General features: G+C 33.4%; 1 protein-coding gene across 1 annotated transcript; it reads left to right on the top strand.

Annotated features, from left to right (window-relative positions):
• Window positions 1-1,504: 1,504 nt before the first annotated feature.
• On the top strand, window positions 1,505-15,210 carry LOC132752053 (protein sidekick-like). The gene is made up of 15 exons (XM_060742324.1): window positions 1,505-1,782; window positions 3,030-3,266; window positions 5,900-6,092; window positions 6,491-6,695; window positions 7,828-8,143; window positions 8,901-9,194; window positions 10,452-10,607; window positions 11,001-11,168; window positions 11,438-11,730; window positions 12,129-12,364; window positions 12,604-12,704; window positions 13,286-13,384; window positions 13,768-13,959; window positions 14,410-14,576; window positions 14,989-15,210. The coding sequence occupies exons 1-15, from the start codon at window positions 1,716-1,718 to the stop codon at window positions 15,208-15,210; spliced, it is 2,946 nt and encodes a 981-aa protein (XP_060598307.1). The 5' UTR covers window positions 1,505-1,715.
• The last annotated feature ends 443 nt before the right edge of the window (window positions 15,211-15,653 follow it).

Below are 15,653 nucleotides of genomic sequence, written 5' to 3'. Positions count from 1 at the left end.
GAACTTGGGTAATGACTCGTTCATATATTAACTTCTACAATAACTTTGATGGAATAGAGGATATTTTAATCAGTTTACACGTGAGAATGCATTTTACGAACCCGTGCTGGTAGTGCGAGGCCACGACTTGTATCCCTTGTTTATATTATATATATAGATTTAATAAAATAATGACAGATTTCCCTGTGGCTTGTACATCATGCAAGCAGTGCTAATCAAATGGAGTAACTCATAATCAACGAATTGCTTTTGTTTTTATATAAAATCTAATCTTTGATCATTTATTTTAAGTCGTATTTTCCACCCGAATCTGATAAACAAGTCTTAATCTTCTGAATGTACGTAATGGTTTAGCCCTGTGTGTCATAAGTATATTTCTGAATAACGAAAAGGTTGCCTCTTATCACATCCCAGAGCGAACATATATTGGAGCCCTATTTGGATAACGACCAAGTATGACATCAGTGCCAGTTAGTCTAGAAACTGATCCTGCTGTAACTTAGTCCCAAACTATACAAATATTTACTGGCATGCGAGTAGTTGCCGTACAAAAGCAGTACCGATATTATTCGTATAAACGTTTGATTTTTACTTGTATTCTTTAGAAATTGGTCATCAGACAATGCTTTTCTAATTTTATATCCAGGTTAACTTATAAATTAAATGATGTATTATTATGCATGTTGACATACAAAAAGAGCAATAAAGTTTATTTCAGTCAAATCATCTAAGAAAAGTAACCGACAATGACAATGAAAGTCTGAACTAAATACAATAGTTTTTCTATAAATAAAATTATTTATGTTACTGAGTCGGAAATCCTTTGGATATGTAAATAATATCTGCACTAAAAAGAAATTTACACTTGAATTTATTCCACTTTCCTTTTTATTTTACTATATGAATATCGTGCTCTGTTCTGATATTATATACAAAAGACGTCATTTTTGAGCAACCAGCCCAGATCACCCGCTGTGTTTTTATCTTAGTAAGTCTTCGATTTTTATTACCCCGTTTTAATTCAATAAAATGTTTTTTTTTATACCTTGACATGTTATAGGTAGTTTCTGTGGATCCATAGTGTTTTAGACTAGGTAAAATCATTTACTTTGTATATCTAATAGGTCAACATTTTTTTTCTTAAATGAAAATTTGTATTCAAATTCATAAAAATAAGCAGGCGTTTTTCATGATATTCAGAAAAAAAGTAAACTGCCATCATTAACATTCCCAATGAACAACTCATATCTTTGTAGGAAAAATACGTAAAACCCTTTTCATTAATTCAGCAGATCGTTCAGTTTAAACATACATGTGTTTATTTGAGCTCGATTTTGATGAACGCTTGATGAAAGCTTATTAAACCCCTTTAGAATCCCCTTCTTCGACGCGTTGAGGGTTCGAATCCATGGTCCCTAGGTTGAGAGGTAGACATCTAGACCCCATGGACAAAGGCTAACGACTAATTCGAGCGTGTTTACTGTATTTTCTTTCCTACAGACGTCAGTAAATAAACTACACAGCAATTTATAGAAACCAGAAATCTTGACAAGAAAATGAGATAATGTTAACAATTGGGATAATTGAAAGAACTGGTTTATTTCGAACAATTCAGCTATTTCTCAGATTGTTTATATATACCAGCAAAATGTGTTTACATATGTACCGATAATTCTAAACGGATTTAAATCGGATAGAGTTTTTTTTTCTAAGAAATGGGTCATTCGGTTTGGTTTTTATTGCTGCTGATATTAAGTTATGACATCTGCTGCAACTCAGAAGGTAAAATGTACTTTTACTTTACTTCATTATACCATCTACCTTTTTATAACAAACGTTGGTATATTTTTCTGTGCTGAACTGACAAAATCTGAGTTAAAATATCAATAAGATGTTTTTCCCTGAGATAATATTTTTACTTACAAGATAAAAAGTAGTTCTAGAAATGTTTTAATCTGATATAAAAAATAAGTTATAGAAGTATGTGTTTTAATGATGGAATACAGCAAGTAAACTCTCGACCTCGACCTAAGAGGTCGTCTGGAGCTGATAAGATTTGTCTCAAGCAATTACAGTAAATAGTGTACTTTTACTTATCTTATTTATATATGCCAGAAATTTCTGGGTACTCTCATGAAGACATGAAGAAGAAAATATCCGAAAAAAAACAACAAACAAAAAAACAAACAAACAAACAAACTACATAATGTTGATCGAACACGCTACTTAATTCAGTCACATACATGCATCATTATTACATGTATTTAAAGCTGCATACCTCTAGATGAGACAATTATTTCAAGAAAATCAAACTTGAGAAAAAAGTAGATGTATACTAAGATTGTAAGAAAAGTAAAAAATTTCAAAATAGCAATAGTAATTTCCATGTTATGTGCGATTATGACTGATTTTGCAGTATTTTTTCACATTATTTCTTGTGCGTAACTAACACAGTAAGGGTTATTTTTGCATATTTTGACCACCTTTTGGTAATTAACATGGGTTTTAAGTGCTGTTTGCAATAAGAAAATTAATTTCTTCGTTCTCTTTTTCTCTTCACAATATTTAACTTTTTAAAAATACATTTTAAAACTGTTCATGAAAATTAGCATGAATCTGCCATGGAGGCATGCTTCTTTAACACGTGTATGAAAAATAACACACATACATATTTACTTACTCTACTAAATATTTGCACGCACGTATATACATTTACTTGTCACGTTTATGACACATTTGCGTGTATGCAACCACATGTGCACATCTGGTTGTAACATATATGCTCACACAAACGCACCGCATGCTTGTTACATGTAGGCACACATGCATATACATTTGCGTGTAATATGGTAACATAATTAGCAAATAACTATATACATGAATAAGTACATGTACAATATTTGACTAAACTTATTTGACTAAATATATTTTTCCAATCCAATAAAAATTGAATAACTGTATAATAAGCATATACACCACAATAAGCTGTACTATAAAAAACGCTCATCATATTTTTTTTTACATTGTAGATCCCAGTGATGGCTTTCTCATGTTTTCAAAGGTCCGAACAATCGAGAGTATAAATGTTATTGACGAAGAAGATCCTGTTTCCCCGGTATACACCATTACAAATAACAAATATATACGAGCTGTTGCTGCCCTCGCGTTCGACTACGTGGGCGAGAGGCTTTTCTTCAGCGATGAGCGAAAACAAAATATCCTGTCAACGTTTCTGAATGGAACTAATATCAAAGTGGTTGTCAAAGGTATTCTTTTAAAGTATGTAGTATTTGAAAGAGGGTCTGGTGCCAAAATTATTAAATTTACAGCACATACTAATAAAGCAAATACGTATAATAACCACAATTGTTTGAGCGTAAGTGTTGAGCTTAACCATACAGTTTCATATACTAAAAGACTTATAGTCTGAAACAGATTTTCTTTACACTTTGCATTTAACACGCCCGTTTAACTCACAACGAGTGAAAAATGTCCATCGGTAAAAATGTTGTGAGCAACTTCCGTTCCTCGTTGTGAGCACCCATCTTTGACGAGTGACACGATAAACAAGGTGAGTTTTTCATAATTTTTGAAGATTACAGACATTTATGTAAAAATATCGAAATGCAGTTAGCTAGCGATGTGTTTTCCGAGTATGCACATGTAAAGATATTGCCTGTTGGTGGACAATGTGATGGAAATACCGTGCGACGCAGTCACTCGGGGTAGCTGGAAAACTGGAGACAACTTCTCTTTGGACCTAATTTAACATGGAAAACGTCGATTCTGGTGACGTTTTGTGCTTTCTAACCTAAAACAGATGCCCACAAGTCTTCAGCGTGAATTATTATCTGAAAGTCTTCATAGAAACGAAGATATACCCTTTTTTGCTTTAATCCTCGTTGTGAGCACCATAACCTCGTTGTGAGCAAGACAAGCGCAGTGCGTGTATGGTTTTAATATGTAATTCAGATGGTGAAAATATAATTTTCAATTTACCACAGCAATTAAAACGTTTTTGCACAACAGCATTTCTTTGCAAGACGTTGTGCATACTCCAAAGGGAGGCATATTAGTTTTAAACTGTCCGTCTGTCAGTCCGTCAATCTGTCCGAAAACTTTAACATTGGCCATAACTTCCTTATTAGTAAACGGATTTGATTCATATTTGAACACAACATCCCTTAGCACCTTCCTACGGACCTGTATTTTTTACCTTGACCCCTGAATGGCCTTTACCTTGAAGGTCAAATTGTCCAAAAACATTTAAGATTGGCCATAATGTCCTGGCATAATGTTTAGGCACAACACATCTTTGGACAAGGCCTTTCAACTATCCTATATTCTTTTGACCTTGACCCCTGAATGACCTTCACCTTGAAGGTCAAATTGTCCAAAAACATAAAAATTGGTCATAACTTCCTTATTAGTATACGGATTCTACTCATATTTTGAAACAACACCCCTTTAGGCAAGACCTTCAAACTGATCTAATTTTTTTACCTTGTACCGTGAATGACTTTCTAGAACATCCAAAAACTTTAACATTGGTCATAACTTCTTTATAAGTAAGTGGAATTAATTCATATTTGGACACAATGCCCCTTTGGACAAGACCTTCCAACTGACCTATATTTATTTCACCTTGACCTTGAATTACCTTCACATTGAAGATCTAATTGTTCAAAAACAAATAATCTATCTGGTCCATAAATCAAAGGACAAAGCACCACTTCAGGGGCATTGTCAACTTACCGTGATAGTTCTTGTTTTACATAACTTGGTCAGTCTTCAGCTCAGGATAAACACATGTATGTGTGTATCACACAGATCGTGAAATTGTTGAAATATTCATAAACACCCCGTGATGTTCACTCGTGCCACACTAGAGTATACGAAATAAAATACCTGATTTACCTCCACTGATTAGTTCTTCTGTTAATCTGATGACTTGTGAATATGAAGAATAATTTTCAAAAAAAAAAAAAAGAAAAGAAAAAGAAGAACTATTGCAAAGAAAAACTATTGTTCAAAAACGTTTTGATTGCTTTTGGTAGATTGAAAATTGTATTCTTGCCATTTGAATTACATATTAAAACCAGACAAGCACTGCGCTTGTCTTGCTCACAACGAGGTTATGGTGCTCACATCGAGGATTAAAGCAAAAAAGAGTATATCTTCGTTTCTACGAAGACTTTCAGATAATAATTTATGCTGAAGACTTGTTGGCATCTGTTTGAGGTTAGAATGCACAAAACGTCACCAGAATCGACGTTTTCAATGTTAAATTAGGTCCAAAGAGAAGTTGTCTCCAGTTTTCCAGCTACGCCGAGTGACTGCGTCGCACGGTATTTCCATCAAATTGTCCACCAACAGGCAATATCTTTACATGTGCATACTCGGAAAACACATCGCTAGCTAACTGCATTCCGATATATTTACATAAATGTCTGTAATCTTCAAAAATTATGAAAAACTCACCTTGTTTATCGTGTCACTCGTCATAGGTGGGTGCTCACAACGAGGAACGGAAGTTGCTCACAACATTTTTACCGATGGACATTTTTCACTCGTTGTGAGTTAAACGGGCGTGATTTAAGATAAGGGAAACAATCAGTAGTCATCGAGCTTGTTTTTTGAGTTTTCTACCCTTGAATTTGAATATTTTGCTTATTTCAAGGGCAGATAATTAACAATCAAGGTATTCATGGGCTTATTTTTCTGCTTTTCAAATAGTTAATTTTCTCACTAGTGACTGCCCGATTTTCCAAGGATTAGGGACTTTGTCGTATTTTCTAATTTCGTCTGGCGCCCCGCGGAGCAAAAGAAGACATGGCACAAATCAGCCAACATATATTTCCATTATTTAATACATTTAACCATGAATACTGTACTCTAGATATCGGACAAGTGCATGGTTTAGCATACGAAAGATCTGGCGGAGACATCTATTTTACGAGTAGTACCGAATCTCGTATCAGCAAGATTAATGTCAATATCGCATTGAATGACGTCACCACTAAACCGGAAGTTCTAATACAACAACCAGAAGAGGAACGCCCGAGGGCAATAGTTATAGAACATTGCGAAAAGTAAGTCAGAGAATTTTATCTGACAATGGAAAACTGTAAAACTATAAAGAGAGGTGATGAAATAGTTCTTTTAAAATCTAAGTTAACGTTGTTAATTAAAATGATGCTTTCGTAAAGTATGTGATCATATGGTAACTTATCAAAGATTGTACCATAATCATGTCGTTGAAACAATAAAACTAATAAGGAAACAATATCTTCTTCATAGAATCAGTAAGGGTCTTATTATAGTGAACGTTTAGTCATGTTGTTTTCATCCTCCCAACAAGGTGTTTTCAGCAGTTTATTTTTTCGTCCGGAAATAACGCTTTACATAGCATTACTTATCCAAAATGAGCTGATGTCAAACACTTACACATATATTTTAATTTTTTTTATTCTTTATCTGTTTATAACAGGTACATGTACTGGGTCACTTGGAGTATATATAGACCAAGTATACAGCGAGCAAGACTTACGGGTAAAAACATACAAATAGTTATCAATACTGATATTTTATCACCACAAGGTCTCACTATTGACCATACAACTAACATATTGTACTGGTCCGATGCAACTCTAGACAAGATCGAAAAATGTGATCTGGACGGATCCAACAGAAAAGTAAGTTAAACATAAATGTAAACCTCTTCTATTTTCTTTCTTAGTTATAAGTTTAATGATTTATTTCTTTGACATATTTCTTTGAATCTACTCTTTGTTACATCTTGGGACATACTTTTTGTAATATGTGGAAAAATATCCTTTGCTAAATTTTGAAAGATACCCTTTCTTATATATTGGAGTATAGTCTTTGCTATGTTTTGGAACATACTCTTTGTTATGTCTAAAAACGTACACTTTTCAATTTCTTGCAACATACTTTATGCATTTTCTTTGAAAGTCTTTGCTATATTTTTGATTTATGTTTGGTCATACTTTTGGAACATTTATAATTTGCAACATTCTCTTTGCTATATCTTGAAACAGTAGATTATATCTTGCACCATACTCCTGGCTACATTTGGAACAAACTTTTGGTTATAGCTAGGCACATGTACATACATTGTGTTCATTTTTGCAACATAATCTTTGTTTTATCTTGAAAATACTCTTTTTACATCTTGTAGCATACTCTTTTTAGTATTTTGGATCACTCCCTTTATTTAAATTTACTCTTTCTTTTCTATCTCTATGAACTCTTTTTTATATCTCGTACCATATCCTTTGTCATACATTTATCTTGGAACATAATTTTACCTTTTACTTGGAACATTCTCTTTTTATATTTTGTATCACACGGTTTAAACATATATTGAGCACTTATTTTTACATTTTGGAACATTCTGTTTGTTAAAAACCACTGCTTGCAGCATACTTTTGCATCACTTTGGATTATTCTGTGATATACCTTAAATATACTTCTTGTTCTTGTTTATTATTTCTTTGAACAAACTCTTTATCATATTTTGAAACATACTATTTGTTATGCAATGTATTTGGAAACATATTTTTTGTTATATCTAGTAACATACTCATTGGTATAGGTTGGGCACAGACTCGAAAAAAGTGTATGGTTCATTATTAATACAACAACAACTTTTATTAGCAAATATCGACAAAAACTTGCCTTTGGCTAATTCGCACTTGTATTTCTTATTAGATATATTTCTGTAATAAATATATTCAGAAGAAAAATATTTCAAATGTCTGATATATATATACATTTAATAGGTTATTATTATTTCTTCTTTAGATAATTTCATCCGTTCGTCAACAATCTTTTGGCCTGGCTGTGTTGGGCAAGTACCTTTACTGGACTGACTGGCTCATGAATGCTGTTATTCGCATCAACAAATTTGACGGTTCGGACTTTACGCGCATTCGGGATAATTTGTTTGTTAACCCCAGGGGAATTATCGCGATACACAGAGATAGCAACACTTGCATCATTGATAAATGCAAAGAGGGTAACCATGAGTGTCAAGATGTGTGTGTCATAGATACAAACGGGAACGTATATTGTCAGTGTACATATGGAATATTGGATACAGATGGAAAAACTTGTAAAAGTAAGTTGTAAATGTTAAATTTTATTTTTATAAAGACAATTTCAGAAGAATAAGAAAATCAAAATTGAGACATGGTCCATGCTAATCTCCTTTATTTATTTCTTCCGGTAATCTCACGTTTACGAAAGTTTCGTTGACTTTTTAGAATGCAAGAGAGAGTCCCAAAAATTGGGGAAATCGCTTATTTAGTCATTATTATTCAGTAATTTTAGAAGGTTGAGTAAATGTGTCATAACGTTCTTTTGAATCATATTCTCACATACAAAGAGCCTCCACTATTTCTTGAACGTATTTTGGGGGTGTTCAATACAATTTTATTAAATTTTCTATATGAGTGAATGTGTCGATATTTTTTGCATCTGTTTGCAAACTGAACGCTTTTGAAGCGTCGGGTATTTCTTCCTGGCTTTTTTGATTAATTAAAATACTTTGAAGATGGTTGTCACTGAGACTAATAGCATTGCATATACTAAAATACCGAATCGCCCGTAAATGTACTTGGATTACAAGTTTTACATGCTGATAAATGACCATTTCCTTCAGGTGTTAAGTAGAAGGTACTGCGTATTTTGAATAAACATAATATAGTTATTTCATGGGTATTTGTGGAACAGTCGAAACTGTTGCCCCTCGCTATCTGGGATAACATATGGAACTGATTCCAGAGGCCGAGGGGATTTATAACTGATATAATCAATTAATAATAATGAACTAGTAATTATAGAAGGCATTAAGTAATAATTAAATATATTTACAGTTGTTACACAAATAATCAAACCGCCTGAAGATCAAAGAATTGTAAAGGGTTCAACAGCGATCTTTTACTGTGGCGTGTCTCAATATGCCAAAGTCAAAGTCACGTGGAAATGGACCTATCGTAAGTTACAATGGAACCGAGATGATCAAATTTTCAACGACTACAGACGGTCAATATCGGTTGATGGAACATTGACTATTAAAGGAGTTAAATTTTTTGACATTGGAGAATACACGTGCACTGTGACGTCAATTGGAGGAAATGACAAAAGGTCCGCGTCCCTAACAGTTATTGGTATGATGTTAAATTAACATTTAGAATATAGCCTATTTTTTAAGCCAATGAAATTCTTTGGTTTTTTGTAAATGACTGATCTTAAATCATCAAAAAATACTTCATATAGTTTTCTCGAACTCCGAGAATGTATCTCTGAACTGAAAACGTTCATCAAAATTCAGTTTCCAATTAGGTTTGAACTTTGAGATCAGTTCTGTAATTAAAAGTTAGCAATATCCAGCTTACTTTGAATTTCGAGTCAACTCTTAAGACGGATATTTATTTCAATATTCATATTCATTAAAAGGGCGATGCTCGTCTTAGCATCAATCTCAGAGCCAGATGTGAGACAAACATTCAAAATTCATTAAACGAACGAATGTCGAGCTTCCAATGAATTTAAAGATGGATCATGCACATCAAATGAGTTACAAAACGAAAGCGTTTTATATAAAAAAACTACTACATCCATTTTCATTTTGAAAATAAAATCACTTTAGTGGTATCATTCGTATATTGTGTCAGCTAAGTTATTAAGTATTCTGAAATGAATTGATATTTTGCTCATCTTCAATAAGGTTATGTATTCGTGGCCTTTGTATAAAACTGGTCAATGAAACTTGTAAAGAAACACGCCATAAAGTATAAGAACGTGAACAATTTCATTTTTATCACACCGGCGTTTCCGTGAGTTTTACCCATGCCGGAAATTTCATCTGGCAAGGGGGTTCCAGATGAGTCGCGTGCTGCACAATGGCACGGTTAGGATGACGTCATTTTACCGTTATGAATGAAGTTGTAATTCATACGCTGTTGTAAGAAAGTAGTTACGGTTGTAATGATATAAATTTTCATCGAAAATAAAGATAAAGAATTTAAAATATAATGGAATATGGTAGAATATGCAAGAAAAAATATCTGACATATGTTCGCGGTTCGGATCGGAATATCCGTCCCTCGGTCACCCGCCCATGGGCGGTAACTCGGCAAGCCTCGTTACCGCCCAATGGGCGGGTCAACTCGGGACGGATATTCCGATCCGAACCGCAAAATATGACAGATATTATTATTCTGTGCAAACCCTTTCAAACATTGTTTCTTTAACTCCGACTACAACCTTGTTTCGTCATATGACGCCAGTTCTGGATAGTTCAAGGAAGCGGACTTACAGACAACTATAATTTAGGTTGCAAGAAATTGTTTTGCAATCGAGCTTAAATAAATATTATTAAACTAATCTAAATGATGTAATTTATGGAAATCCTTTTTAAACAGAGTTTCCATTGTCTCCGATTATCTCGATCGCCACCCTGTATCCATTTGATGAGCGTGCAGCATTTGTTAAATGGGTCCAAGGATTTGACGGCAATTCTCCGATTACAAGGTTTATCATAGAATACAGGGAGGTATCCAATGACAACGAACATAAAGGTTGGTTTAGATAGTTTGCTCGTATCAATGAGATATATATATTCTTTGTAAAATATTCTACAATATTGTTATTTTGCAGTTGTTCATAAATATATAGTTTACAATATATTTGAGTGCATGTCAAAATAATAACTTAAGACATACAAGTGATGTTTACTAAAATCGTAAGTAAACCTAAACAATAATTTTTGAATTTATATCTCATTTTAACAACTACAATGCAGCTGAAAATGGAGAACATAAGAATCACTAAAAAACACATTTTGTCGACACAGTGTAAAATCAAATGATATACAAAATAAAAGTACAATCTACATTGTTTATTTCCTATATTGTTTTCTTTCCTTTCGTTTACTCAAACTTGTTTTACTCTTATTTTTATAACTGTCGAAGGATGGGTAACATTTAAATCCAACATACAGCCGGATATCAGGGAAGCTATTATCACAGATCTTAGACCAGCCAGAAATTATCAGTTCAGAGTAACGGCTTCCAATGAGGTAGGAAATGGATCACCAAGTATGCCCCAACCCATACCGCCTCTTGCTATACCACAATTACGTAAGAAACAACATTTTACTTTCTAGTTTTCAAAAAAAAAATGTCTTTGTCTTTATCTTTTTGATAAATTATTTCTTTGAGTAGATGTATATGTCAATTTTATTATGGCAAAGGGATAAATAAGTGATACTGAACACATATAACTATTTGTTTTTACCCCAGTAATCCCACATAAAATGATAAAATACTAGATAGATTTTGATAAGCACAAACATTGTCTCATTTTGACTATTAGTATAATAATTTTATTACTATTTTTTTTGTTAAAGCGCCAAGTTGTTCGCCGAAGGATTTCTATGGTATTGCAAGTTCAAAGACTACAATCAGACTAGCATGGATTCCTCCGGACGAGGACAGTTGGAATGGACCACTGTTCGGATATTTTATAAAATACAAACTTGCTGGTTCTCCAGATAGTACTTTTCAGCAGAAGTTGGTCCCAGTATCAAACAGTTATCCTTATCAACAGTACGAACTTCAAGGATTAGCGATCTATAAAACTTATGATATTCAGATAGCTGCATTTAATGGAAAGGGTGCCGGTGTATACTCTATTATCAAAGTTAGTATGTATGGTCAGCCATATAATTTTAATGCCAGTATATGTCTCAGTATTATGATGAGTCTTACTCTCTTTTTGCTTATGTTACTCAATTAATAAGTGATATTTTATGATAAGTTGTATAAATAAATATATGTACAAATTTATTGTAAGAAAATAACAATGTTCAGCACCAGTATAAGTTTTTCCGAGTTTCCAACCACAACTTCATTGTTTCTCCTTGTGAACATTTTTAATAAGTCACAAAAAGATGTAATGTAAATTGCAAGATCCGTCTAAGAAAGGACAACACAATTAAAGTCAAGTATTAACTTTAGCTACATAAGTACTAAGGGTTTGAATTTGTATAATACTAGTGCATCTTGTATATCTTATTAAAACATGTTTTACGTACTAAGGTAGCGACGTCAGAAGGTCTTCCAACAGCCTCACCTAAAGATCTCAGAGTTCGTGTTTTGAATTCAACAGCTGTAAATGTCAGCTGGACCCCTCCTAACCAGGAGTATATCCATGGGAAAAATCTAGGATATAAAGTACTGGCATTGAAACTAGACAAAAAACCTACGCAAAGTGAAATGATTGTGCCGCATGATCCGTCTAACCCTATAGGCACCCAACACGCTATTCTTCACAAGTACGCATGAAATGTTTTAGTTTCTACCTGATTTAAGTTTCTACCTGATTTGTGGTATGTAGTGGATATTTCAGATTTTATGATATACATGTATATTTTTTTATTTTGTTGTTTATCTTTTTAATTGTTTTGATTTCAGTTCATTCTATAGACATGATAAGTACTGTTACTTAAATATTGGTCATTAATTCATAATAGCGATGCCAAAACGTTTATTTTATCAACTTTTTTTTATTTAGTTTGAAGCCATTCACGGTGTATGAAATTTCCGTGTTGTGCTACACAGGTCAAGGAGATGGTCCACAATCTAACACAAAAGCAGTGAAAACAGCAGAAGATTGTATGTCGAATAGTTTGTTTTTGTTTAAACTTTAAAAGAACCTCATAAATTCTTGCTTTATTGAGGGGCTGGTACGGTAACAACTAAAAGATTTAAATACATGTACTCAGATGAGACAAGAATGATGGCTTCTGTTTGTTGTACAATATTCTTAGATAGTTTGATTGTTATGTAATATTTTGTGACTAATTTACAGCTTTGTTTGAATATCAGACTATTTATTGCAGAATATCAGTGTATACTATATCTATATTTGCTTCCTTATTTTAAAATGTCAATGCACATTAGTGTAACCCGTGACTGTCCTTAGGCAGCTGGGTATACTTCTTAACCTTATAGAAAGCCTAAACCAACCGAATCAGTGATGAAATGTTATTCAAATAACAGATGTCAGTGGTCCTAAAACAAGGAATTATTTGTCCGTTGTCCGCGTTATATTTGTATTTTGCAAAATACTTCTTTTCTATACATGTTTAGAATTTATCGTTCAATCATTCATATACACATACTTCTAAAACAGTTAAAAAATCAATTGGATATGTTTGTCAAAATTGACAAAGGTTTTGGCATAATTGTTACAGTGCCTTCACAGATAGAATGGTTAGGCATTGGTGAAGTTACAGAAGAATCAGTGACAATAAACTGGAAGCCACCAATTGAAAGAAATGGCATAATTATCGGTATTGTTATTGATTTAACAGTTTATTAAAAATGAATGAAAAGTCACGAAGCAACAATTAAATAATCTCCTTTTCTGCTCACACCCGTCATAAAACAAGACACTGGACTGTATAATTGTATTGATTTGCATTTTATAAATTGCTACAAAGACGTTTTCGGTTGCCAGAACTTCGTTTGTCTGTTCAATAAGGTAATACTGAATATTTTAGTTAAGTTACCGACGTGCTTAGCCTATAGAAAAACCTTGTATGAAAATATTTCAATCCATCCATTGTAAACTTACTTTCATCTGTTTCAATGAATTGTCGTTATATCTTATCGTTTATTACCTATGAAAGGCTTCTTATTTTTATACTTCTTTTTATTTGGCATTAAAATTTAGGTTACACATTATTGTACTGGAGGAAGAAAGACAATAGAACACGGGAAAGGATTTATCTGCCTTCCAGCGCTCACACCAACACACTGTCCAACCTTTCATCAATGACCATATACACAGTATCAATGTTTGCCTCCACTAGTGTTGGAAATGGTCCGTCACAATCAATTGATGTTGAATCCTGGATTCCACCAGGTACGATTGTTTTCCTTCATTTGTTTGCCAAATAATAATTGTAGAGATCTATTTCTTAATGAGATTTGATAAGGCGACTGAACAACAAGTACGTCATAATATATGGCTGTATGGAGATGAAAATGAACTATTTACTATTTAATTTCATATCAAAGAGGCTCTTAAAGGGATCGGTCGTCTAGATTTACCGTTCATGGTTCCTCTTATAACATCAACTCTGGTAAGTTACAGGAAGCCTGCTCTTGAGTAATTCTAAAGAGAAGCTACAACTCGTTGTAATCGACCGTAAATAAAAAAAAAATGTTTTAACTAAAGAAGTTATAAAGCAAAACATTGAATAAAGCAGTGAAACAGTGTCAATATTATTCTTTTATTTACAACATTCTTGCGATTACATCTATGGGCCAATGGTCTTGTGATTATAATGTTCTACATTCCCATTCATTACAGGGTTTCCATTGCCACCTTCCAGCCTTGCAGTATCACTTGTCGATACAAGATCAGCTGAATTACTTTTTATACCAGGATCTGACGGTGGTAATCCTTTGTCTTCCTTTCATGTCGAGGCCCTGGAAGGAAATGTGTCAGCAGAATGGAAAACTATATACACTCAAACGGTAATGTATTACACAATGTTTATATAATTTCCTGATGAAAACACATTGTACAGTCGAATATTTGCTGAATGAAAACATTGGCTGTGGATTCTATGGCTTTTGCTGATTCGGGCCACGCTGGAATACAATTTTCACAATGAACTCGAAATATTAAACGTCAGAACAACAGCTCTTGTGTAGTAAGACAAATCTTGAAAAGGGGTGATCCCTCGGAAGCAATGAAAACAAAAGAGTTATATGAAAATTGCAGACTCGGTTTGATTGAGTCATGAAAAATAAAAGCCTAACATATATTTTTATGGCATGCATTGATTCTTTAGTGAAAGATTTTGAAAGCTCAACTCCTTAATTAAGTTTTAAAGCAATTTGCCGAGATGCTTTATTTTAGTGTGTGTGTTTTTATCCCTTATAGATTGATTGTTTAGCAGCACCAGTTTTAAAAGTAGAAAACTTAAAGCCTTTTACCGACTACAAACTGCGTATCACAGCTGAGAATGCTGCAGGACAGAGTTTTCCTAGTGGGTCAACACGACCGTTCAAGACCTTACAAGATGTACCAGAAAACCCGCCAGGAGACATTACTGTTAGAGCACTCAATGCCACAGCCCTACGAATAACATGGAAGGTAAATTAAGACTTTCTAGAGCAAGTATGTGTTTTATAAATGCACTTGGTTTGTTTTTGTTTTTTCATTGACAATAAGTTAAACGTTATTATTAAGTTTACAATGCAAAGTTGGGGGAGGGTTTATCGCTAATGTTGAAAACACTACGGTCCAACCCTTTAGCAGTTTATTATTTCGAAAAGCTGTTGTTTCTGTGTATATTTACATTTATACATGTATATTAGCCATTAAATATGATTAAAAAGGAAATGTGCCCAGCATGACCATAATCGGTTCAATTTGAATTATCAGACAAGTCGATTACAAGAATTTTACCACAACAAAAGAATGCGTGTCAATGTGTGAGATGAAATCATTTGTTATTCAAATAAAAGGTCAGAAGAGAGGTCTATCTATTGATTTACTTCCTTACCCATCTCGCTACCAGATTAGTGCTATGTAAATTATTAGAA

The sequence above is a fragment of the Ruditapes philippinarum genome, unplaced genomic scaffold (genome assembly GCF_026571515.1).
Source record: "Ruditapes philippinarum isolate M1 unplaced genomic scaffold, ASM2657151v2 ctg2080_1_1_1_1, whole genome shotgun sequence".
NCBI classification, from domain to species: Eukaryota; Metazoa; Mollusca; class Bivalvia; order Venerida; family Veneridae; genus Ruditapes; species Ruditapes philippinarum.
This window is presented reverse-complemented; position numbering and strand designations above follow the sequence as displayed.

Bases quoted from the DNA above. Each gene is read 5' to 3' on its own strand.
- LOC132752053 (XM_060742324.1), top strand. From the start codon at position 1,716: ATGGGTCATTCGGTTTGGTTTTTATTGCTGCTGATATTAAGTTATGAC. The intron at 6,696-7,827 runs GTAAGTTAAACA...TTTCTTCTTTAG, and splicing joins TGGACGGATCCAACAGAAAA to ATAATTTCATCCGTTCGTCA. The intron at 11,731-12,128 runs GTTAGTATGTAT...TTACGTACTAAG, and splicing joins GTGTATACTCTATTATCAAA to GTAGCGACGTCAGAAGGTCT.